This window comes from Pinus tabuliformis, chromosome 1_1 (assembly GCF_031772625.1).
Source record: "Pinus tabuliformis cultivar Carrire ecotype Pingquan chromosome 1_1, CPIR1, whole genome shotgun sequence".
In the NCBI taxonomy this organism is placed as follows: domain Eukaryota; kingdom Viridiplantae; phylum Streptophyta; class Pinopsida; order Pinales; family Pinaceae; genus Pinus; species Pinus tabuliformis.
In genome coordinates this window covers 965744825-965771641 of record NC_142297.1, presented here as the reverse complement: position 1 = coordinate 965771641, position 26817 = coordinate 965744825, and the positions used below count along the sequence as shown (strand labels likewise).

General features: G+C 36.4%; 1 protein-coding gene across 2 annotated transcripts in view; it reads left to right on the top strand.

Annotated features, from left to right (window-relative positions):
* LOC149217708 (uncharacterized) overlaps nucleotides 1-26817 on the top strand; it is a 369289-nt gene that overhangs the window by 92239 nt on the left and 250233 nt on the right. For both annotated transcript variants that reach the window (XM_089393059.1, XM_089393058.1), the window contains exon 5: nucleotides 5947-6085. In XM_089393059.1, the coding sequence (XP_089249185.1) occupies nucleotides 5947-6085 (139 nt within the window). The remainder of the gene's footprint in view (nucleotides 1-5946; nucleotides 6086-26817) is intronic.

Here is a 26817-nt window from a genome sequence, read left to right as displayed (position 1 = left end):
AGTTGGGAGTCATGAATCAGGACTTACTATTCAGGACATGATTCACTGTTATGTGTGATGTGGCACTAGAAATGATATTAAACATCTTATATATTAGTTCTTTTATCATATTTATGTGTTAATGTATTTATTTTATGTTGTAGATGCTTTAGATATTAAAAAAATTGGAAAAAAAGAATATTTTTGTATGTACCGATTTTTTCCCGATTTTACCGATTTTTTCCCTGCACCGAATTAATCCCGATAATGATTAGTGCAACATTGGTTCAAACTGTTGGGTGCCACTAGAATTAGTAGAGACCACAAACTCTCAGGAGTTCGAATTACCCTACAAATTGTCCTTTGCTTGGGAAAATCAAGAGAATTATCCTTTAGCAAACTATTGTGAAAAATATTGCAAATGATTCATGGACAACTACAACCATGGATTAAGTGAGAATTATCGCTGTATGGAATGCCGTCATTGAGGAAGTCCATTACAATTGATAATTCCTTAGAATACCAATAATGAGATATCTTAGTTAACTTATGTTGGAGTCCTCGAGGGATGTTGGACAACCTCAGGGACTGTTGAGTAGAGAAGGGGATCCTGTTCCTTGGGTTGTGTAGGTTGTAGGGGAATAGGGTTGTGGATTTTCAATTGTTGTAAGTGTAGATATTCATGTGAACCTAGGAACTAGGATGTGAGAAGATAAATTAGAGTCAACCATAAGAAAGTGTACCCTCGTGGATTCTGGTTGTCAACCCTGGGGTGGCCTCTATTGTAGATAGGTTAACTACAATGGAGAGGCTATGATTATGTGGAACATCCTTCTTTGGCAACTAGTTGGTGGATAGTTTCTAGATAGGTACGTATTATAGGTTTTATTATTGTGTTAAAGTTTAATGCTTTTGGTGTTGTTGGATATGAGAACTATGTACTTACACTCCAAAAGGTAAAAGGATGGATTTTAGCTTTGGCTCAAGAGGGCATTCTTGGTTGTCTTGTATATACTTGTATGCAAATTTGAGGTTGTTCTAGCCATACTTTGTTATGGAGATAGTAAGATAAGATAATATAATATAATTTTTTTTATTAATATACAACAAATGATCACAAATGTAGGTAAATGTGACTAAAGGATACATCTAGTATGAGTCATAGGGTTTGCTGTGAAAATTCGGAAACCTGAATCCTACTACAACAACTGATAATGTTTCTTCTATTTGTTAAATTAATCAACCAAATTATTGTAGTTTCCTACGACAAATATCGAAACATATACACTACAGCCTTCACAAAATAAATACTGCGGAAGAAATAAAAACACTGGAAGAATAGATGCATACACACAATAAAACATCGTTATTTTTGGACCAATGTCCACGAAAAAACCCAACTTGGGAAAACTGGTGCAACAACTGAGGGTTTTATTATTATGCAGTAGTAAATATGAGTACAAGACTATGGATGCTCAAATCCAACAATCCATGCAGAGAAAATGACTGACAAAAGTCTAGTGAGAAAAATCTCACTTCCATCGGTGATCCAACACTGACCTTATCTGAAGATGAGCTATCCCTTGCTGCCTCTACGTCAACCCACGCAAATCTATGTCAGCCTGCTGAGACCAATGTCTCTCTCACTTTGTTGATTAGTTACTGCTTTGGAAACTCGATCTTCTGGCCTCTGGGCTCCCACTCCGGCTCCTACCTCTGAATCTTGACTTCTTCTTAGCAAAATACAGATCTCCCTCTGAAGCTCTGTGCTGCCTCTCTGCACTGCGTCAGCCTCTCTGTGGAGTATGCTGTCTCTTTGCTATGCACTCACCGGATTGGAAAAACTTCCTTCCGGCCTTACTATCCCTACCCCTCTCTCACTACTTTGAAACTACTGAATCACCTCCGACAACACACAACTGCTACTCTGGAGTTCAATTTCCCAGCAATATCGAATTCTTGGTGGCTCCAAGTGTGTTCTCCAACCCCCATCGAATTTCTTCTTATAATCTCTCGTTGAGGCTTCAACGGCCAATATTAAAACATAATCGATGGCTAAGATTAACTAGAAATCAATCCTTGTCTTCTTCTAGAAGATTCTCACCATGACTTAATTAATACCCTTTAAATAACCAGATTTCCTAAGTTTAGACTTAGGAACCATTAAAAAAAAGTTAATTATTTTAATTAAGTTGTCTCTAGGTGGAATTTCTAGAAACGATTTCTGGGTTTTGGAGAATACATGTATTCTAGCCTCTCCACCAAATTTCGTGGCTAGAACACAACCAATGCTATAAAAATTAACATTTGCCGAACTTCTAGGTTGAAGTTCAAAATTTGCCGAACCCTAAAGAAAACTTCGAGTTCATTCCTATTCAATGAGGTTTCCTATCACCATCCGCTTCCATCTGTTGCTATGGGTTTACATTCTTTTACGAATTTTGTGCATCTTCTCCATACTAGTGACCAAACAAATTTTAACCATTGAGCCTCATCTCTGTATTGTGGTGCTATAGGTTCGTTGCACTGGGTGATTGTGCTTCCTCCCTGTTGGTCTGTGGTCATGGTCGCATTGTCACAAGTCACGATTTAGGAGTGCCCACTCATAGACTATTGACTAGGTTATTTACGATTTTAAAATTTTTTAAATTTTTTATATATGAGACTATGACAAGTGCCAAAGGGGATATATCGAGGAGATGTCTTTGCTGCAGTAAAAGAACTGCCAGGTAGCGATCCGATGATCCAAGTGGAGTAAGTCACTCATAGAATGAGTAAGTAGTCAACCAAAAAAGTACATTTTTGGACTATAGACTATTCCTCCTAGCCCATGGTTGTTTCTTCCATCCCTACAACTGCAAGCATAATTCGTCCCCACCCTATGGTAACTACAATTGTAGAATCAGAGTAATCTCTTCTGAATGCTTTCTCAATGAATCTTCTCTAAATAATTGTGGTTTATCTCATTACGAATTCCTATTCTATTCTCTGCTGGAGAATACCCAACTCGAACGAATACAACCAAGACCTAAATGAACCAAATTGGATGAACAATCTCTCTATATATTATAATTATAAATCTATAATCAAAACTAATGAATTTTATTTAATAAAGTGTAACATAAAATATAACATAAATAAAACATAAATATAAATATAAAATTATGACCCGGATTATCCACAGTACTTTGTTCATCAAATCGACGTTTTGAACCCCAAAGGGGATCCATCATCAGGACAGAAAATGAGTGATAGATTGAGAGAATAATTTACCGACCAGGACAAATTATTCTCTCAGTCTATCACTCATTTTCTGTCCTGAAGATGGATCCCCTTTGGGGTTCAAAACGTCGATGTGATGAACAAAGTACTATGGATAATCTGGGTCATAATTTTCCAAGAAATGACCACAAAAGTTTAAAATTTAACAAATATAAAATTGTTATAATGAAATATAACATTATCTCTCTCTCTATTCACACACACACACACACATAAAAGAAAAATGTATAAAGTCGAACCTCTTTCGAACCTTATTTTAAAATTCAAACCTGAATTGAATTTAATTGTTGTTCAACCCGAACTCGAACCTAAACGATGTGATTTAGCATCCAATGTGAATACAATGTGGGAATGCAAGCAATGTTATTCTAATGAGCTTGGATTGGCCAGTCCAACGAATTCGGAGGAAAAATTGTTTCGAATCGATGCTTTGGACGATTTTAGGTCAATTTGGTATTGAACCAGCCCTTTTAACTAAACTAGCTGGTTTTCTATGGTGCTGTATGGTGCGGCTAGGGACCACCAAGACCATTTTTTGTTTTGTTTTGTTTATTTATTTATTTAAATTAGTTTATTTGCAATCATAATATCTAACTCTAGGGCCTTACTAATGCTATTTAAAGAGACCCTCCTTCCATGTCACTCACCCTAGTAATGAATGGTAATATTAAATTCTTAAGAGTAAAAGTGACATCTTCATTTATCCTTCATTTTTATCCTTTTATAAAGTGACATTCCTCTTTATCTTTCATTTTAGTCATTTTACTTAAATTTTTGACATTACCATTAATTATTTCAGGATGTTTGAGAGTGGTTCCAAACTCATTGGATTTCATATGGAGAAAGTAGAATTTTAGATCCCATTTAAAATTCAACAGACTTGATAGTTTTCAGGATTTCAGGATTGACAGGTTTACATTGTTTCCATTGGATTCTGTCATGTATGAGGGTATGGAATTGGAATTTTATCAAGAGCACCAAGCCGTCTGTGTACCTTAATGTTGTTGGCATTGATTGTTGAACTCCTTTATTATGATGGTAGTACAAATGTACCTTTAACTTAAGCAAAATCACTGATTTTGCATGTTAAGCATTTTTCTATCTTATTTTAATGCTTAGAGGGTGATATTGATGACGGTGTTCCCAATATAGACAGGATTTTGATGATATATAGATTTTTGTTGTGGCATGATTTTTTTTTGCACTCTAGAGGCCATTTAGGGCCTCTTTGTTGCTTTATTTTTGGTTTATAAATGGATAGCACTCGGCTCTTTTTTGGTTATTTGCACCCTTGCTACATACACAAGAAAATTTGCATGTTTGTGTAAAATGGTTTGGATTCATATGGATGCATATGTTAAGTATTTTGGTTGACTGGTTTTATTTATTTATTTATTATTTTTAGTTCTCTGTTTCTGTTTTCACTCTGGTTCACATTTTTAGGCTTGACCAGTTCAATGACTGGTCTAGTTCTGATAACATTGAATGCAACTGAAGCTCTTATATAATGAGAGAAAGGAAGATACAAGAAAACTGGAAATGCAGTCTCAGTAAATATCTGAAAAGGCTACTCACTAGGAGAGGGCATGATTGTACGGGTACCTCTGTTATATAATTTAATTTCCAGCCATGTTGGTTTGTTGTAATTGGCATTATGGGTACTTGACAAGAGGCTAGGGTTGTGAAGGAAATGCGATTACCTCTTTGGGGGAGTGTTGGTTGTGTATACTGCTATAATTTCCTTGTATCATCTGTTATTATTCATGTATGAGTAGAAAATATGTTTTGTATGTTGATATGGCTGATCATATCCCTAAGTATTGAATTAATTTGTTGTGGCAATTGTATATTCCACTTCTGGGTTTTATTTGCCTATCAATTCTATGTAGAAACTAAGAAATGTTGATATCAGCTGAATTAGATGGCATAGTATGTTACATTGTTTCCTTATTTTGAGGATTTTGGTCCTAGATGATGGTACACTGTGAAAAATGAATGCCAAGCTCTTGGACCTTATAGGTTAACGATACTCTAAAATGGTTCCCTTTTGATGGCCATACTACAATACCTGCTATAGCTTGGGTTAATCAATAGGCTACATATGGTAGCTTGATGTTGATTCCGTTTATATCTCCTTATCTGCTGGCTTGCATATACTCCACAGTAGGCCCTACATCATGTCTGTAGCGTTTACCTTATATCTTGATTTTTGAAATATTATTTCTATCTGTACTATTTCCGTTTCCTTTTCTACTTTTGGATGCAAATGTTCCGTTGACTAGTTTTAATCTGTATGTAATTTACCTTTTTACTTTATGGTTTCTCTCACCTGTGAATGCGAGTGTCAATTTTTTTTATTAGCATTTTTCTTCAGAAAGCTCATTTGCATTGTACAAAAGTGAGAAATATGTTCGATAGGTGGTTTTGCTGTAAATGTTGAAACTGTACTGACAGTATCTACTGATTAAGGTAAATATCAGCTATAGGGAAGAATGCTAAAAATGAGCAAGCGTTTTCACTTGACCATAAAATGAACATAAAATTTGTACTTGCATCTTTTTGAGGATAGTTTCCAAGATAAATGTACTGAATCTATATTGTTAGCAGGGTAGAGTTAAAGCAATGAATATTTTTATGTTGCTTGTTAAGTTCTTGGTCTTATATAACCATTTGCTATATTTTCAGTCGATCACAGTGCATCATCAATATTCGAAGTAGTCCCAAAGTGGGCAAAGAAGAGAGGAATGAAAACAAGTTGGGTGAGGCAGTCTTGACAATTGTAGACCTTGCTGGGGCAGAAAGAGAGAAGAAAACAGGAAACCAGGTTCTTCCAAAGTTTATACCTTTTGTTTCTGTTTTTTTAATTTTCTCACATTTGAGTTGTAGGTGAAAGGTGTTCAAATGATTTTGTTAGGCTACTTTATTTTGTAACATTTTCGACACATTGTTCTGAATTAAGCACATGGAGGTGTCAGTACTTTGTTCACATTATTTTCAATTGCTTTTGCTTCTAAGCATAAGTAGTGTCAGGTATGAGTTGTGGGTGGGAGGTTCTCCTGTTTTGGATAGGCTACATTATTTATTTTCATAACATTACTCATGTATTGTTCTGAATTAAGCAGAGGGGAAGTATTGATACTTTGTAAACATAGGTTTCAACATTTTTTTGTTGCTTCGAAGCATAAGTGGTGCTGGAGACAACCTGCCCCTGGGCATATGTTCAAAGGGATATTAATAGATATTCCAATATGAAGAGGGTTGACAACTTTATGAACTGTGTCCTGAAATCAAATTCTTTAGTTGCATGGATGAGAAAACACATCCACTAAAGTTTCACATTGCTATTTGTTGACCTTTGCACTTTTAACTGACTTCAGCATCTCTTCATAATTGAATTATATGACATTTGGCTAAAATCACACCTGAAGCCGAATTGTTGCTATCCTTCCAATATTGGTTTATTGAATTCTTTGCTTTTCCCATGAAAAAAAGCTTGTATTCAATATTTCAATGAAAAATCATAATATACATTATAGGTGTCTTATGGACACTGTTACCACAAAATCTAGCAGGCCTCGGAGAGGAAAACCCTACAAGGCAAGAGCTAGACTAAGTGATAACAATGGGAAAATGGCCCTTTGTCATTGCAGCCAAGGTCCCCTTTTCTTTACGGACTTTCACTGATGGGAGGAGTGCTGGTAAGGTAATGATTAGCTATAATAGATAAGGGTTTAAGGTGCAAGGTGATGCAAGAGGACTTCTCAAGGAATGCTCAAATGTCATAATATAAGGCTTCAATGACACTTTGCACTTTGTAAGAGACCTAGTAATGGATTGCACAAGACCTCGGTTTTTGTGAATTATTGTGGATGAAGGTACTTCCAAGATCAAGGCGATGAGAAGAAAGGGCTTTTTATTATATGCTTCACCAAGTACTAAGCGCATACAACACTCAAGGAAGTCCCCAAGTTGAGGAAAAACAAGCTAGGGTTTCCCTCTTAGGGAAACACTAGGGCAAAAGATTTTATGGACATAATCCAAGTGGATGCCTGCCAAACTTTGAGGTCATGTAGTCAAAACCCTAGGTTTGATGTTTAGGCTCTTGGAATCCCACAAAACCTCCTCCTATGCAATTCACTCGAAGCCCTAAATAACTGCCCTACCTTAAGAGAACCGAAATTTAGAGAGGATAAATTTGTTGGAAAATTAAAGGAGGAAAATTCTTAAGATTCTTTTCCATTACATGACATTTACTTGTGATAGTATTATTCTTCTTCTTGCTTAAGATTATGTTCTCATCATCAAATAAATGCCAAAACATGAAGATCACAACCGTAAAGAGAGAGACACCAGAGATAGGATCAAGCCAGGGCAAAACCCCTCCAAGGAAAACCCAAAAGAACTTTTTCTTCTTACAGAATAAATTCAAAGGAGACCTCCAAGACCCAAAAAAGACCCTTAACTTCCTCCAACACATAAGAAGACCAACCATATAAGCCAAGAGATCTTCAAGGACAACATCGTAGGAAATCACCATAAAAATGATATTTTAGTCTTCTTAAACCTGAGGAAACCGTAGGTCTCTTATGTTGAAGAATGTAACTAATGTCAATCTTCATAATTGTATTTGAGTCATGATTTAATGTATTTGTCAAAAGAAAGAAAAATAAATTTTATTATGAAAGAAAAATTATTTATTAAGCATGGGTTTCATGCTTTATTATTTTATTTATAGGTCAAGGCCACCATTGTAGGCTTCTAGGGTTTATGTCAAGAGTCCTTGCCCTTGTTATCATGTAAAATACCCTTCTTGGGCTTTATCAATCAATCAAGAAATTTATATGGAAGTTTATTATTAATTGGGGTTGTGTTTGTACAAGTAAATCTCTTCATAAGAAGGTTGAACATTTTGGAAGCGTGTTTGTACTGGTGGATATATTTGATTTAGTCTATAGGGAGAGATGAAGCATCTTGGGGTGATAAGATGCTTGGGAGGACATCTAGCCAACCTATGTGTTGATGTCTAGATCCCGAAGTACGAAGGGTCGCACCTATATTCTTGGGTTGGTGTTAGAGCTTAAAAGCTTGATGGTACTTAGAGTGGCTAAAGCTTGAGTACACCTTACTCACACCCGATTAGAGTACCTTGGTTAGGTATGTAATCTATACCACTGCGTGTTCTATGACTCTTCATAGAGTATATCATTTTGAGATCTTCCATGTACCTTTGTATATATGTAATTGTGAATACCTCCTTAGTTAAGAGGGAGTGTTGAAGAATGTAACTAGTTTCGGTCTTCATAATTGTACTTGAGTCATGATGTAATGTATTTGTCAAAAAAAAGAAAAATAAATTTTATTATGAAAGAAAAAAATATTTATGAAGCATGGGTTTCATGCTTTATTATTTTATTTCTAGGTCAAATCCTCCATTGTAGGCTTGTAAGATTTATGTCAAGAGTCCTTGTCCTTGTCATCATGTAAAACACCCTTCTTGGGCTTTATCAATCAATCAAGAAATTTATTTTGATGTAGTTTACGTCATTTAGGCCTCCTCCACCAAGTTGGTCTCAAAGAAGGACAAGTCGGCCTCATCAAGGGAATTCGACCTCACATATTCATTATATATTGGCAGCTATTCAACCTCATATGGAGAATCAACCAAGAAGTTCGATCTGTAGTAGCTGGAAGCATAAAAGAAGAGCGAAATTCCCAAGAAGAAGAAGAAAACCCTAGCAAAGGAGAAGGATACACTTGTTTAGCAAGAAAATACCTAGAGGATTTTGGAAATACCCCAGGCAAATTTTAAAAAAGGTTCTCTTAAACAACAGAGAAGGGAATTTTCACCTTTGCAAGGATATGCGTGGAGATCGACCTTAGCAAAGGTTTACCAAGTCAGATTAATTTAAAACATAAAGATCTTCAATGGTCCCAAGTCTTGGACTACTAAAACACGACATTCCGATGTAGGAATTGTTTCCAAACATGACATTTGCAGAACACATGTCCATAGATGAAGAAAACACAAAGAAAAAAAAGAAGACAAATAAGCCAAGGGGTTGGTAGTTTACAAAACCACATTTTTCTGAAGAATGGACAAAAATGTTTCAGCCTCCCATAAATAGAATGGGATAGATACAGTAACACTCTAGGAAACAAAAAATCTATCAGCAGTTGCCTAGATGGAGGACGAATTAAGGGGCACAAATCGTTCTTGCTACACTTGCTGCCTGTCACACACACCTAACAGCTAGAGAGAAAAGCCTTTAACCCAACAAGGTGTGGTTGGTGGCAAGAACTAAGAGTTAAGGTTGTCACCTATTCCCAACTCTCTCCGTCTAAGCTATCTCCTAGGTTAGCTAAGGGGGGTGGTCCCTAAATGAAAAGTTATATGATATGAGTTTCTAGGAGATTAAGTTAATGTTAATTTGGATTACTTGTAAAAAAAATAACTTGTTTTCAAGAATTAAGCAAACATATGAATAAATGAGCCAATTTCAATGATATATTCAAAGTATAGACCAATTCCTTCAAGTAAATAACAATAGCTTGCTTAAAAATGAAATCAAGATACAATGCTAGAGGATCTTGCAAAATCAAATGTTAGACCAAGATAAGCATATAAACATCAATTGCAACTATAAAAGAAATAGTACTTGGAAGTAAATGCCCAAATGACAAGATAATGACATCAATTACTCATGAGCTCAAATGATCATCAAAACAACAAATATATGAAATAACTTTGAAATAGAGTTGCACCAATGAAAGATATTCCAAGTATAAGAAAACTATATGTTGCAAAAGTAAAAGAATTCACAATAATTGCATAATAAATGTCTCTTGAAATAAAGTGATATAAACCAACCTCAAGTAAATCCAACATAACGTAAATAGGAGAATTCCATTTGCAAGTAAAGTAAAGTAAAGTTGTGATGTAGATGTGCTCTTGGTTTATTTAGTTAGTTGCATTCTGAAGCAAAGTTTCAATTGAACTCCTATCCCCAGATCTTATCCTTGCCCAGAAATCCAGATCTCACAGTGACGAGTCAATACGGGTGGAGGGTCCCTAAAGTCTATATAGCCAACTTAAGTTGGAGGTCGATTTTAGTGACGCTTGAAAGTGGGCCTAAGTAAGACGCATGTAAAGTTCCCAAGATATATTTGCATTGCTTGAAAGTGATTTGAAATAAGATTGATGCCCACAATAGCTTTGCAAAATGAACTTTAACTTGAGGAAATGAAAGATAATTAGCTTGACATAAAAGAAGACAATTGCTTTGGAAAATAAACTTGCCCAATACACAATGCTTCAATATTCAAGATAGAAAAGTGTAGCATAACAATGAAGCATAAATGATTATTAGACAAGTGCCAAGCTAAATGTATCAAAGTTTGCTAGAAGTAAGAGAGTTGCTTGCATAAGAGTAAATTACTTTGAAATAGAATGGGAACTTGTAGCTTGTAGCAACAAAGGTAAATGGTGCAAGATTGTAGCAAACTTTAAGAAAGGAAATGCGATTTGTGTTACTTTCCAATTAGAGAATTCTTGTTATGCGAAAATGAAAGAAATGGAAATGTTAAGAATCACTCCACCCACAAGCTTCTCTCCCTAAATGGAGAGATAGGATGCCATGGGTAAAACCCATGCACCCACAACAAAACAAATTTTTATTATTATGGTGTTACAATGAGGTTAGAGCCTCTTAGATGGTTGCCCAAGTGATAATGAGAAAGATACAATATGAGATCTTGAAATAACACGGAATTCCCTTCAAACTATGGGAGCCTCAAGGGAGATGGAATGATTCTACACCTTGAAAGAGCAAGTTCCAACAAAGGCACATGACCTAGCCTCCTTGATAGGTCCTCCAAATGCCCACGCCCTGATTGAAAAGAAGCTTGAACACTTGAGGGAAACTACAAGACAGTTTGTTAGGGCTGCAAAACTAAGACATGGTTAGTGTGCTAAATGAGAACATGCAAATAAGTGAGTATACTACAAAATAATGTACAAAACTAATTCAAGTGATGGGAAAGGATCCCATCGCTTGTCTAGCTTGTGAAAAACTCTTGAGTAGCTAGATAAGGAACTGAAAGCACAAGACAAAAATATATAAATGTTTTTGAGATTTTGACTTATGCACAAACTATGTCAAAAAAAGAGCCCTGCAAAACAAGCACTTCGAAAGATTGGACTTCTGAAATTCAAATAACGATGATAGCTCCTTGAAAACTATGCCAAGAGTGGGTTGGTCTCTTGAAGACTTCCCCTCACACTTGCTAATTGATCCAAAAGATGGTCCTCTACAAAACTTCCAACACACATTAGCTCATATGGATTAAATCAATAAACAATGGTAAGATAACTCTAGAAATTTATATGAAAATGACTAGAAATTGTCTACACCTAGAGCATATTCATATTTCATAAGCTAATTGCAAACGTAAGATAGCTCTACATCTACAACTCTATAAAAGCGTATGAGAAATGAAACACAATTTAAAGCACAAGTAGAGAAGATTATACCGTCAATGAACCAAGGACATGCTCCAATGGAATAAGAATCATGAATGAACCCCAAAGTCTCTTTATTCAAATGAAGAACAAGTGTACATAGAAGCAAAGCTTCCCCAAGCACAATAGCTCGTAACAAATGTAATAACCCACCTACAATTACAAAAGTAATGTGAATATTAACATGCATATGGGGCATCCATATGATAGCTACATATGCATGAACCACATGTATTGCACTAGTATACATACTAAGTTTTATTATAAAATGTCTAAGTTAGGGTAATGAATTGATTATCAAAATTGATCCTATCTCATCGGAATGAAATGAATATATCAAATTAGACACTTGATATGTATATCATCCTTATTATGACTATGGAAAATTTTGGAAGTTGAGGCGGAATTTCTAACAGAGTCACAGACATTAAGCTTGATTGTTCTTGGCATTTTGGGCATGGGGGCTAGAAGATTTGTCTTCTGGAATTAGGGTCTGTACAGGTAGACCCCAGATAGGCTGGGAGGAAAAAGGGTGGTTTGGTAACTACACATCGGGAATAACCGTAGTCCAAATACCTTCAACAGATTCCAGGTATTCTTCTGCAATTTAAATTAATAAATCCCAGTTATTGTCTGGTAAAAATTTCACATTTGAATTTCATAATTGTCTGGTTAGATTTTCACAGTTTGGGCACTAAAGCAAAACATACAATATGGGAGCTCAAGGCTCTATTATATAGAAGAATGGGAGGAAATCCCAATGAAGAACCAAATGCAAGTGTGATGATGATGACAATTCCAAAGCTCCCTCGTGTAATTTGAATTCCCCCAGAGAGACCCATGCATTCCTTGAGAGGCCAACTCAATGTTGAAGAAGGGACAAGTGTATATGGGAGTGGAGTGGTAGGAGACCACTCTCTATTGAAGAATCTAAGGCTAACATAATTAGGGCGATTCTTCGATACATGATAACAATTTGTGAAGTGTTTATGCAATCTTTATCTTAGCTTGTTGTTTACTTCATTATTAGCATGTGTAAATTAATTTCATCAAACTACTATCAAAACAAAAGAGACAAGAACACAAATGTTTTGGCTTTCTACCAGGGTCAAAACCTCTCCCTCTTGGAGAGGAAAACCCATGCGTAAGTTCTTCTTATAGAGATTCCATTGACAAATACCAAGACCATGACCCTTGACACACTGTGCCTCTCAAAGACCAAGTTATCAATCCTCCTTTTTGTTGCTGCTGAGATCACCCTCATTACTGCACCATTGAAGCCATCATTACAACATCCTTGAGATCTTCACTGTTGCTCCTTCTCCATATCAATGAGATCCATTGAGATCCTCACTGTGATCTCTGTGCTTTCATTGATGCACTTCATTATGACAGTCATTACATTATGTCAACGAGGTCTTCATTGAAGTCTTCATCATGATGACTGTGCTTTATATCTTCATCATTACCGAGATAGTGATTCTCATTACTACTTCTCATCAAGTAGTCCTTGTTACTGTTATGATGCCGAGACTATATCATTCCTTCATTATCAGTTTGCTGGAGCTTTAGTACTGTTTCTCCTTAGAGACTGTAATACTGCTCCTTATGCCGAGATAGTGGGATATAGATCCGAGTCTCACTGTGGTGTATTCTAAATCCTTTATATCACTGTGATCGAGCCTATATGTTATCTACCTAAGACCAACATGATCTCTGCATCCTCATGTCTTGATCCTTTTATCTGAGATAGATATCCCGATAGTGACATGCTCAGATTTTGATGCTTTCTCCATGGGAGGATATCTTCAGATCATAGGTATGCCAAGACTACTATGCGAGATCTATTAACACACTGTTCCTTTCTCCGAGATATTCGCTACTCCATTCAACCGATATCCTTACAGGTATGCCGAGATCACTAGTTGTGCAATTGTGATATGTCTATGTAGATCCGTATGCCAAAACAGAGATGCCGAGAATGTCTAATCCTTTAATCATTGCAACATCCACTATACAATGTTATTCCTGCTCCATTAGGTCAAGGTCAAGACTGCACCTAAACCCCAAACGAGGTGCAGTGAAGCCCTAACTGCGACTTTCCTTCATGCGGAAATTTAGAGGTATTTGTGAGTTCTGTCTTTTTCTTTTGCAGATATCCCAACATGGTATTTATAGTGGTTGTGCACATATAATCTGAGCCGACATTACCTTATGAACTGATGTGTCTATTGCTTCCAGCCGACATGACATAATTATATATTTAATTCATTTATTTAGAGCCAACATGAACATCTCCTTATCGTTTAGCTTGCAAACTTTGATAGGCTTGTCTTGAGGCATTGATCTTGGTCTTGGAGCGCTGGTAGACAACTATGAAGACTTGTACATATTTACATAAACTCATGAAGAGTTTCTATACACATGACATGACTCTTTGACTTATAAATAAATCCTAAAGACATCAAGAAGGAGTCTTTCACCTAGTGAAACTTCTCGCGACATGAAATCCATGTAGCAAGATTATAAAAATAATTTATTTCCTTTTATTACATCAAATACAAAGATCATGTCATTATGAAGACCGAACCTAGTTACACTTTCTTCAACGCTCCCTCTTAACCAGGGAGGTATTCACAATGGTACTTGGTCATTCTCAATCTGAAGAATTTCTCATAAGAAGAATCAGATTTGCAATCCATCTGTTATAGCATCATTTCAACCAACATTGTTTCCATTTAGCAAGGCCTTGACTAAAAACTCTATCTCTTACTTAGATCAGAGCACACAATGTTGGCAAAACCATTGATTGATAGACACACATCATCATTGTCTCTCTTAGGGTCATACCCACCCAGGTGTTCTCCGAGTATGCCCTACTAGGACTATTCTCATCTTGGGTTCCCAACCCTCAAGAATATCGATCCTCTTGCCCACTCTTGTCTTGGATGCCCTACCACATCCTCAAAGAGTGTCGGATGCCAGATGATTACACAATCCTCCATTATTTCTTCCAACCTGAAGACAAGAATGTCGTGTCTAACTCTCCCTCTTAACCAGGGATGAGTTCCAAGTTTCTCTTTACTTAGAAACTTGCTTGAGTTCCTTTGCTCATAGGAACTTCCCAGAGCTCCCTCTTACCCAGGGACTCTATCATCAATGCTTTATAGGGTCTTCTAGTTGACTGACGATTCAAGACTTTGATGTCATCAATTTCTTCACATGTAGGGTTCAACCATCCATCACTTTCCTTCGTCATGTCATTCCATCTTTTCTGGAAAGTATCCTTCGTGGCTTTACATCTTGTAGGTATCAATCATCCTGCATACATGTTGACACATCTCCCAATGATATCTGTTGTCAAGGGTCCTCATCCTTTCAGACTTCCATCAGAGTCTTCACATCTTTCCAAGAGATTTCCTGGTCAAGTCTTCCTGATCTTCTGGATGTTGATTGCCTTCATCAAGGTTGCATACTTCACGATCTCTTCCATCCTCATATCTTTCATTCCCAGGAGCTCTCATAGTTCTTCAATGGTCATCAACTACCTCATACTACATTATGAGGACATATTATGTTGATTTCATCTTAGTCTGACTTATGTCTTTCTGCATCCTTTCAGAGGAGGAGATCTATTCCCTTTTGATCATGCTTGATCCATTTTATCTGCAACCACATATCATGACATTACAATATCAAATGCAAATATAAATACAATCATACATACCTCATTTTCCTTCAGGTATTTTCCTGCAGCTTCCTTGATTGAAAAGATCTTCAATCCCTTGGTCTGCTTCATTCTTCATGTCATTGAACCACCATCTCATGAGTTCCAAGAGTTGGAATTTCTGACGAGACATTTGCTGCCTTCCCGGACTAGGAGATCCTTCGCTGAGATCTCTTATCAGAGATCCTTCAGGATCTAGTATATCCCCATCTGGAAAATGTTTCCTTGGATGACTTCTTCCTTTCCTTCAATGTACACCGAGATTCCCAAGAGCTATGTTCTTCATGATTCCATATGAGCTCTTGCTTCCATGATGCCACGATGCATCTTCTTACTATGTTCATATCTGTAGGGACTTTTGATAGGATCCTTTTGAGAGGGATACCATCTCATTCATAGTGGAGATCTATTACTCCCTCTTTCCCTTGATCCTTTTCTCAGCTTCCTCCATCCTTCCAGCGATATGAGTTCCTCTTCCATAGTACTATTCTGTCTTCTCAACCTTCCTGTACTTATCAACACTTATTTGTGTCCTATCAACTTGCCTTTCTCTATTGCTTCATAGAGACCACTGGCTATTGATCGAGGTAACCTTCTTGTTCATGGACATCTGTTACCTTGCTTATCAATATCAATATCAATGATAATAATTTTTCCTAGATATCTTAACTGAGATCTCATGAAGACTTTTCTTCATTCCTTGGCAACTATTGCTCTTCATTTCAGAGAGTATATCCTTTTTTGTCTCCTTTCTTATCATAGAACCTTAAGAACTTTTGATGACTTCTCTAACCCATAGATATTCTTGCACTGATGAAGTCAATAAACCAAAACTTGATTATAGAATAAAAGATACTTACTTGATATGTGAAGACAAGATCTTCACCTTGATCATGTTGGCTGTTGTTGAAGCTGATATATTGATTGAGATCCTTACACTGCCTTCCAACAAACTGCTGATACATATTGAATTGAAGTTGCTTGCCATGATCCATAGAATAGCTTCTGATTTGAGTATTGTTCATATACACTCTCATATATGCCTTTGAATCAAGCTCCCCCTAAGATCTGATATCTTAAGACTTTGTTCTTTATAAAGAAGGATCCAAACTGAGTTGTGGATGAACTTGTCAAAACTCCTGTTACATACCCTGAGATGTGATGACTAGGGTTTGATTCAGCTGCTTTGATGTCTTGATTCTTGAATGTCCCTTTTCTGCCTTTATTTTTGACCGCTGAAACCATCCCTCTGATACCATGTTGAAGAATCTAGGGCTAACATAATTCGGGTGATTCTTCGATGATAACAATTTGTGAAGTGTTCATGCAATCTTTATCTTAGCTTGTTGCTTACGCATTATTAGCATGTGTAAATTAACTTCATCAAACTGCTATCAAATGAAAAGAGACAAGAACACAAACGTTTTGGCTTTCTGCTAGGGTCAAAACCTCTCCCTCTTGGAGAGGAAAACCCATGCGTAAATTTTTCTTATAGAGATTCCATTGACAAATACCAAGACCATGACCCTTGACACACTATGCCTATCCAAGACCAAGATATCAATCCTCCTTTTTGTTGCTGCTGAGATCACCCTCATTGTTGCACCATTGAAGCCATCACTATAGCATCCCTGAGATCTTCACTGTTGCTTCTTCTCCATATCAATGAGATCCATTGAGATCCTCACTGTGATCTCTATGCTTTCATTGATGCACTTCATTATGACAGTCATTACATTATGTCAACGAGGTCTTCATTGAAGTCTTCATCATGATGACTGTGTTTTATATCTTCATCATTACCAAGATAGTGATTCTCATCACCGCTTCTCATCAAGTAGTCCTTGCTCCTGTTATGATGTCGAGACTATATCATTCCTTCATTATCACTTTGCTGGAGCTTTAGTATTGTTTCTCCTTATAGATTGCAATAATGCTCCTTATGCCGAGACAGTGGGATATAGATCTGAGTCTCACTGTGGTGTATTCTAAATCCTTTATATCACTGTGATCGAGCCTATATGTTATCTACCTAAGACCAACGTGATCTCTGCATCCTCTTGTCTTGATCCTTCTATCTGAGATAGATATCCCGATAGTGACATGCTTAGACTTTGATGCTTTCTCCATGTGAGGATATCTTCAGATCATAGGTATGCCAAGACTGCTATGCGAGATCTATTAACACACTGTGCCTTTGTCCGAGATCTTCGTTGCTCCATTCAACCGACATCCTTATAGGAATGCCGAGATCACTAGCTGTGCAATTGTGATATGTCTGCGTAGATCCGTATGCCAAAACAGAGATGCCGAGAATGTCTAATCCTTTAATCATTGCAGCATCCACTATACAAGGTTATTCCTGCTCCATTAGGCCAAGGTCAAGACTGCACCTAAACCCCAAACGAGGTGTAGTCAAGCCGTAATTGTGACTCCATTCAGAAATTCAGAGGTATTTGCGAGTTATGTCTTTTTATTTGCGGATACCCCAACATGGTATTTATAGTGGTTGTGCACATATAATCTAAGCCAACATTACCTTATGAACCGATGTGTCTATTGTTTCTAGCCGACATGACATAATTATATATTTAATTCATTTATTTGGAGCCGACATGAACATCTCCTTATTGTTTTGCTTGCAGACTTTGATAGGCTTGTCTTGAGGCATTGATCTTGGTCTTGGAGGGCTGACAGACAACTATGAAGACTTGTACATATTTACATAAACTCATGAAGCGTTTCTATACACATGACATGACTCTTTGACTTATAAATAAACCCTAAAGACATCAAGAAGAAGTCTTTCACCTAGTGACACTTCTTGCTCATGAAACCCATGTATCATATTACAAAAATTATTTATTTCCTTTTATTACATCAAATACAAAGATCATGTCATTATGAAGACCGAACTTAGTTACACTTTCTTCAACACTCTCCACTCATCGCCAATGAAACTCCAAGTCCGAAGCCCACCAAAACAATTTACTCTTCAAGCAAATTCGAATTTCCCTCATTTAATGTGTTTTCCATTGAGAAACTCGTGGTCCCCTCCATGGAATTTGATATCTTTGGAGCACGTCTTTTCCTTGAATCTAGGAGTCCACATCACCATGGAACTTCACTTTAACTCCTCAATGATTTTCCACCTCATTTCCTCATCATTTAACATGTGTGGATATTTACTTTTCTCCATTTATTTAATTGTTGGCTTAATTTATTGCCACTTTTTCCACTAAAGTTAGGAAAAATAGGTTTTGAGGGTCTAGAACATATTTTTAACTCCTCAAAGTGTGTCATAGTATAAATTTGAGGGTGAGAGGTGTAATTTTTATCACTCATGCCCCAAAAAACTTATCTAGACAACACTTATTACATTTCATATACAAAATTTATTCCAATTTTCGCCCTGTGAAAAGTTCTAAAAATTAAAAAATGGCCCTTTAGACCTAATGAAGTTCCATGATATTTTTTGTGTGATCTAGTATGGTAATAGACAATGACCCTAGACACTAGGACTCACCCAAAGGCTCACCATCAAGCCGTACTCTGGCTTTAAGGTTATGCTTGGAGGAAAAAACTCAATTAATTACCAAGTCCTCGTCAGGAGATGATAATTAAGCAAGTGAAAAGAAACCTCCTAGAGTAATACTCATTTGATGATAAGGTCCCAAGCTGCCCATGCCTGTTATATGACTCGACTCCTCATAAGAAGAAGAAGTAGAGTTGAAAAACTCTAGTAGTATGATGATCTCTGATGGTACACGCAACCTTTGGTACATCCTTGGGCATGGAGTCTTCAGATAATCTTCAGGTGCTACTCTAGTGGTCAACATTTGGCTCCATATGAGGATGCGTACTAGATGGAAAGTGATAGTGTGCAAGAACTTGGAATTTGCATCCACCAACAAAAGGCATATATCATTCTCTGTCCAAGGTGCTCAAATGGTAGGAATTTTGTCCAGCTGCTTCTTTGACAATGTATGGTCCAAGCCACAAACTATCAAACTTACCATGGTTGCCCGACTTTTCATTCTTGTGATCCCATAACAAAACCATATCATTGTTAGAAAAATTTCTGTTCTTAGATGATTTGTCAAAATTTCTTTTAACTTTTGATTGATTTTTACAACAATGTTCAAAAACTATCCTCCTGGTTTCATTGAATTCTACAATTTGGTTAATTCTATTTTGCACAACATCTTTCTCAGATGTAAAGCTTTGTAGAAGTTGGTAAGCTGGTAGCCTTAAGTGCACAGGAAGGGTGACATCCAAGCCATAAACTAACTCAAAGGGACTCTTTCCTGTTGAACTCTTCTTTGTAATCCTATCAACCCACAAAGCATATTTAATTTTGCTATCCCATGCCCTTTTGTTATCCCCTACTATCTTCTTGATGATGGTGATCAAATTTTTATTGCTAGACTCAGCTAGGCCATTACCCTGAGGATAGTAGTTTGATGAATGGGATAAGACAATACCATACTTAAAGCAAAATGATGAGAATTCAGTAGAGCTAAAAGCCTTGGCATTGTTAGTTGTAATCTTGGTAGGGACACCAAAACGAGTGATAATCTTATCTTCAAGAAAGTCCATCACTACTTTGTCTATGGCGTGTCTGGTAGGATGGCTTCTACCCATTTAGTAAAATAATCAGTTGTAGTTAAAATCCATGAGTAGCCATTACTTGAATTTTCATTAAATTTCCCTATAAAGTTAAGCCCCCAATGTTGAAAGGGAGCTTCCACGACCACAGGTTGAACATGCAAAGAAGCTAACTTTTGCTTCTCAGTGAATAGTTGACAAGCTTGGCAACCTCTAACATATTTGTGCACATCAAGAAAAATGGAAGGCCAAAAATAACAAACTCTCAAGATTTTGTGGGTAGTAGTCCTAGCAGCATAATGTCCTCCACAAAATCCTGAGTGAAACTTAGTAAGAAGCTTTTTGGCTTACACATCATCAACACATGTAAGTACGACCCCCTATGGATTTCTCCAACCCAGACAATCCTTCACAATGCAATACTTAGTTGCTCTTAGCCTTAATGCTCTTCTTTTATGACCAACTAAATGGTTAGGACATGGCAAAATTTGCAAATAATAAATAATGTATTTATACCATTCAAGTTGACTTAATCTTTGAAGTTCTGATGAAGTTGATTCCAAATCATTCCTAATGCCTTCCCATTCTCCTCAATCAAGATTTGGGCCAACCCTTGGCCCTTTACCAGCTTGGTAGGTCTAATATCTAAATCATATTCTTGAATCTTTGAGACCCACATAGCCTTGGTTCCTAAGCAATCAATTTGAGTTAAAATATCTTTCACAACAGAGTGGGGTACAAATGCAATTATTCTAGAATATCCCTCATAAACTCTAAATTGCTTATGAGATTTGACTAGGGCATAAGCTTGCTTCTCCATGGTGCTATATTTCAACTCAGACCCTTGAAGGTATCTACTCATAAAAGCAATGGGTTGCTCATACCCTTCATTATTCTTTTGAAGCAGCACTCCAATAATAGTATCTTCAGATGCAAAAGAGAAAATCAAGAACTCCTTTGAATAATTGGGGCTCACTAGAACAGGTGCTTTAACAATAGAATCCTTAATTTCCTGAAAACCTTTTCTTCCTTCATTTCCCAAACAAACTTAGCATCTTTCTTTAAAAGGGTTTGAATGGGTTTAGCAATTTCAACATAATTTGGAATGAACCTTCTAAGAAAGTTCATCTTTCCTAGGAAGGATTGAAGGGATTTAATATTGTGAGGCAAAGGAATATTTTGAATTGCCTCAACTCTTTCAGGGTCAGTATTGATCCCATCATTGGAAATGATGTGACCAAGCAACTTCCCTTCAGCACTCCAAAAATTTTTTTAGCAGGATTTAAGGATATTCCATATTCTCTACACCTATAAAGAAATTTGTCTTAGATGGCTTATATGAGAATTCCTTTTTTAGAAAAAACAGTTAAATCATCTTGATAAATCTGAATGAATTTCCCAATTAGACCCTTAAAAGCATAGTTCATAGCCCTTTGAAAAGTTGTTCAAACATTCGTTAATCCAAAATGCATCCTCAAATATTCAAAAGTACCCCATGGTGTGGTGAGTGTTGTTTTATGTCTATCCTCCTTCTTCACCATGACTTGGTTATACCTTGAAAATCCATCTAATAAAGACATCATTCCAAATCCTGTTACCCTTTGCAATAATGTTTCCATGTTAGGTAAAGGGTAATTATCCTTTTTACAAGCTAAATTAAGATTTCGAAAATCTACACATAGCCTGATTGACCCATTTTTCTTTCTCACAATAACCAAGTTTGAACACCATGTGGAGTGCCTAGTGTGAGCTATTATTCCAACTTGGAGCATCTTTTGCAATTCCTTTTGCACCAAGGGGGCTAACTTAGGATTTATTTGCCTAAGTTTTTGCCTAAAGGGTTTGTAATTTTCATTTTTTAGAGGGATAGTATGTTCCATAACATCCTCCCTATATGCTTTCAACTCTATTGACCCTGTCGCCTACACCTACCTACAAGTTAGTGAGAAAATCCTTCAACCCCACAAGGTGTGGTTGGTGGCAGGGAACTCAGAGAAGGGGCTGTCAAACTAATCCTGACTCTCTCTGTTTGAGTTATCTCCTAGGTTAGCTAAGGTGGGTGGTCCCTAATGAAAAGTTAAGTAAAAAAAAAGATGTGAGTTTCTAGGAGAATTGTTAGAGTTAAATAGATTATCTCTTTAAGATTTATAAGCAAAAACTGATATGAGCAATAACTATCATAAGATAAGCATGAAATACATAAACAACTAGTGCCTTCCAAGTATTTGCTCTTTAAGAAATGAAATTGTATTTTGCTTAAAATGAAGTGAAATGCTTTCAAATGGAAAGCCAAAATAACCCTGAAAAGTGAAACAATAAATTGTTCGCACAAGATATTATAAGTGCTTTCAAGATGAATAAGTCTACAAATCAAAGCATTGGAATTATCTAGCTCAAAAGGATACAAAAAGAACACAAATGTTAGACCAAGATGACAACATGCAATTAAGTTTGCAACCCAAAATAACAGTACTTGAAAGTGAAATCAACCATTCATGACAATATGCAATTAAACCAAAAAGATAAGTCAGTTTCCAAGTAAGAAAAATTAAACTAGTTGCAAAATTAAAAGACATTACAATGCTTGCATCCAAAGTGCCTCTTGAAATAAGATTTGCATGTGAGACTTTAAACCATCAAGATAGCAAGAAATTTAAGAACTTTGCAAACAAAGAAAATGTGATGGAATGAGTTCTTGGTTTATTTTATTAATTAGTGCTAAGGCAAAGTTACAATTGAACTCTAGTCCTCAGACCTCATCGTCGCCCAAATATTTGGATCTCACAATGAGGAGTCAATAGAGGTAGAGGGTCCCTAAAAGTCTATTCAACCAACTTAAGTTGGAGGTAAGTTTTAGTGAGGCTTGGGGCCTTCCTATACTAAAATGCCTAGATGAAGTGCAAATTGTGTTAATTCCCCAAATTAAACTAATGCGTCATGCAAATGCTTCAAAGAAAAATAGTTTGCAAAACTTGAGAGTGTATGCATGTGAGAATTCAAATACAAGATTAGTAAAAAATCGCATGTGGAGTGAATTGTGTTGATTTTGAGTATGCAAAATATGAAATTTAAAAGCTAGAACGCTTAAGAAAAACTAAAAGCAAGATTAGGCCATCCACAAGAATCCCTCCTCTAAATGAGGAAGGGGCATGCCATGGGAAAAATCCCAAGCTCCCTCCATCAATTTTTTTTTTATCTTATTAGAAAATGAGACCCTCTTATAGAAATGAGGGGCTTGGGAAAAGCTTACAATATGCACTTTGAACTTATTCTTTCCCAAAGTTACAAGTGTGAGATTTTAAAGATTTACTTGTGAGATGTTACAAAGTAAAGGCCTAAACCCTTGAGGTGAATGATGGCTACAATTCTTCAAAAGAATGAAGCTTTAGAAGAAGAGGTGAAGTGATAAGAAAGAGGTACCTGGACTTGAGTTTCCAAATAGAAAAGGGTTCCGTAGCTTATGCTTTAGCTCTCTTTCTTCAAACTTGAATTGCCTCCAAGAACATCTATAGGAAAGCAAGCAAAAGAGTTAGCATGCAAAAGAAATAGTGCTGAAATATGTGAGATGAAATCACATGCATGAGAAGGAAAGAGTTAAAAACCCAATGCAAATATAAAATACACTTTATATTACAATTTCCCTCACTAAGATTAGCTTGAAAGAGCTGATTTTAGTGAGTGAGAGTTAGGATTTAAATCCAACAACTTAACCTCAAATGCGAGATAAAATAAATATGCACACAAATGAGAGAAGAAAATATATGATTTTTTTTTCGAGATGGAAAATAATCAAGAAACTCCTTTTTTAAATAAATCTCTTGATGTTTTATGACGTTGTTGGCTTGAACAACTTATGGGATCTTTGATATCCTTGGAGGTGACTATTCTAACCAAAGAAGTTGTCACACTCTAATAGACTTGGCAACTTATCCTTTGAACACACAAATGCCTGCAAACCAATTGTTAGTGCAAAAGAGACTTGACATATAGAGGCCATGTTGAGCTTGTCATTCAACCGAGAATAACAAGCTACAACAAGAAGACAAAATATACCAAGCCCAAAGGAGATTTGAGATAGCTGCAAATGTCTCCTCCCTAGACAATAGTGCCCTTAGGCAAATGCACAAAAAACCAACTAGATAACAATGTAAAATCAAATGATTAATAACATCAAATGAAACAAGTATACCTCATCAACCAAAGAATGCACCACAAGAGAAGCTAGTAACCCCAAAATCTTTCACTTTATTTAGCTCAATAACAATTTCGGTATAGTAACAATAAGCTCAAGCTTCAAAAACCATGCTCCACAATGAGAGCTGTGTTACATTTATAAGAACCTGGGAGAAAATCCCAATGAAAAACCAAATGCCAAGTGGTGAGAGGGAGGAGATCACAAGACAAATGCCAGGTCTGATCTACATGTGGGTTGCCAACAATTCTGCGTACAAGTGGATGGACAGGTGAAGAAATGGGGAGACACACTCCCATAATATCCTCAATCGAATATTCCAAATAGTGTGTTGATCCTTTGTGACCTGCGTGGAGATATCTCTGTCCAACGTGGAGGTAGTTTCTTTGGCTGCGTGGTCTTTTATTTGGCATGTGCATAATTCATTTTTGTTTGAGTTATACGTATTCAAAAGAGGAAGAGAAGTGGGTCCCCTCCCCATTCATTTACTTTAACTTTACACTTTAATCCATACCATTAAATAAAAAATGAACTTTAACCATACGTATGAACTCAACATTGGCCCATTTGACTTGCTTGGCACTTTGACTTTTTGTTGTACTTTATGTGGTGGGCGGCGGGCCCCACATTGTTGCTACATCACCTTTGATATTCCTTTAACTTTCCATGTCAAAATTTGACTTATTTTGACTATGGAAAATTTTATAAATTATTCAATTTTTTGAATTTTTTTCCTCATTTTTGCCACTGACATTAGGAAAATCGGCTTTTGAGGGACTATAAGTCAGTTTTTGACTCCCAAAGTGGGTCCTAGGATAATGCTGGGTCTTTAAGGATGAATTTTGAGTAGTTACACGCCCCAGACATTTCTTAAGGCCACTTATTTACATCATTACATAGAAAATAATTAAAAATCCCGTTTTGCGGGAAATTTTTAATTATTAAAAATCCTACTCAGACCTAGCCAAATTCCACGAATTTTTTTGTGTTCTAGTATGGTAATATACATCAACTCTAGACACTAAGATGTGTTAAGGGCTCAACCTTCAAACTGTCACCCCGAATTTGGGGTAAAAAGTGAGTGAAGAAACCCAAAAAATTATCCGCCTTTGAAGAAAAATGGATAATTAACCAGATAAAAAACACACCAAGGTGTACTCGTTTGTTGATAGAGTCCCAACATCCTAGGCCTGTTATCGACTCAAAGCTCATCATTACTAGTATCACTTATTACAATTCCCTGCAGGGTGTGGAATCCGGGTACAAGAAAGATGATAAGAAGATAGAAGTAGAGTTAGAAAACTCTGTTGACTGATGATATATGATGGTACAATTGTCCTCTGGATCATCCTTGGGCGTGGAGTTTTCATATAATCATCAGGTGTCACTCCAATGGTCAACAAACTCATCATATGAAAAAGCCAAAACATCTCTATATCTTGAAGTAAATTTATCAATTTCTTCCTTTCTTCCTTAGTCTTACTCTTCCCTATTTTAATAATCTTTGGATCATGAGGGGTGCCATTGTTTACTTCAATGAATTCTCTTGGGTGATTTTTCTTATCATCTTTTCTCTTTGTAACATCATGCCTATCAAGCATTTGCTCCATGGCTACACGATCCTTAGGAATGGATTTGACACAACATTACACTCCTCATACTGCAACCCTTTCCTTTGTAGGCAACTTTAAAATCAGAAAATTCCTCCATATTATTCAAAAATCGAATCACTTGGCTTTCATCATTAAAGATTTTCCAATGCTCAATATTATCGAGAACTGATGGTCTAAAGATAACTTCCATATTAATCTTATCATCCATTAAGTTCTCTCCAAGCTGTAAAGTAGATGCAACAACAACCATCTCATCAACTTGTTTATTTCCTTCTCTTGGAATTGCTTGAAGATTTAATGCATTAAAATATTCCATATTATCCCAAACGACATTGCGATACTTCTTCAATCTATCATTCTTGCATGCAAATTGACTCTTTACTTGAAGCATGACTAAATCAGAATCCCCCTTTATACTAAACAATTTAATTTTCAAGTCTTTGGCCAACTCTAGACCTAAAAATAAAGCTTCATACTCTGCTACATTGTTAGTTTCATCAAATTCCAAATCTATAGGCAAACTTGAATATATGACCAAGAGGGGAGGTAAGGACAATTCCAATAGCCTTACCAAATTTTGAATGGGCACTATTAAAATTCTTGTGCTAAATCCAATCTTTCTTACTTTCTACCTCCTTCTCCAAAGGAGAAATAGAATTAGCCAAGATAGCATAATTTCCCAAGTCATCAAATTCATACACAATTTCATTATGAGGCTCCTTGGGATTTTCCACATGATACTTTCTTTCCAACTCCCTATCCAATCTATCCATGATGCCCTCACTATTAGGGATGTTAGCATAACTTGGATGCATTTGCAAACTACCCCCTGTTTGGTCAATTCAATGTCCTCGAATTGGCAACCATAAATTGTCAACCAGGTTGCGTAGACTAATGA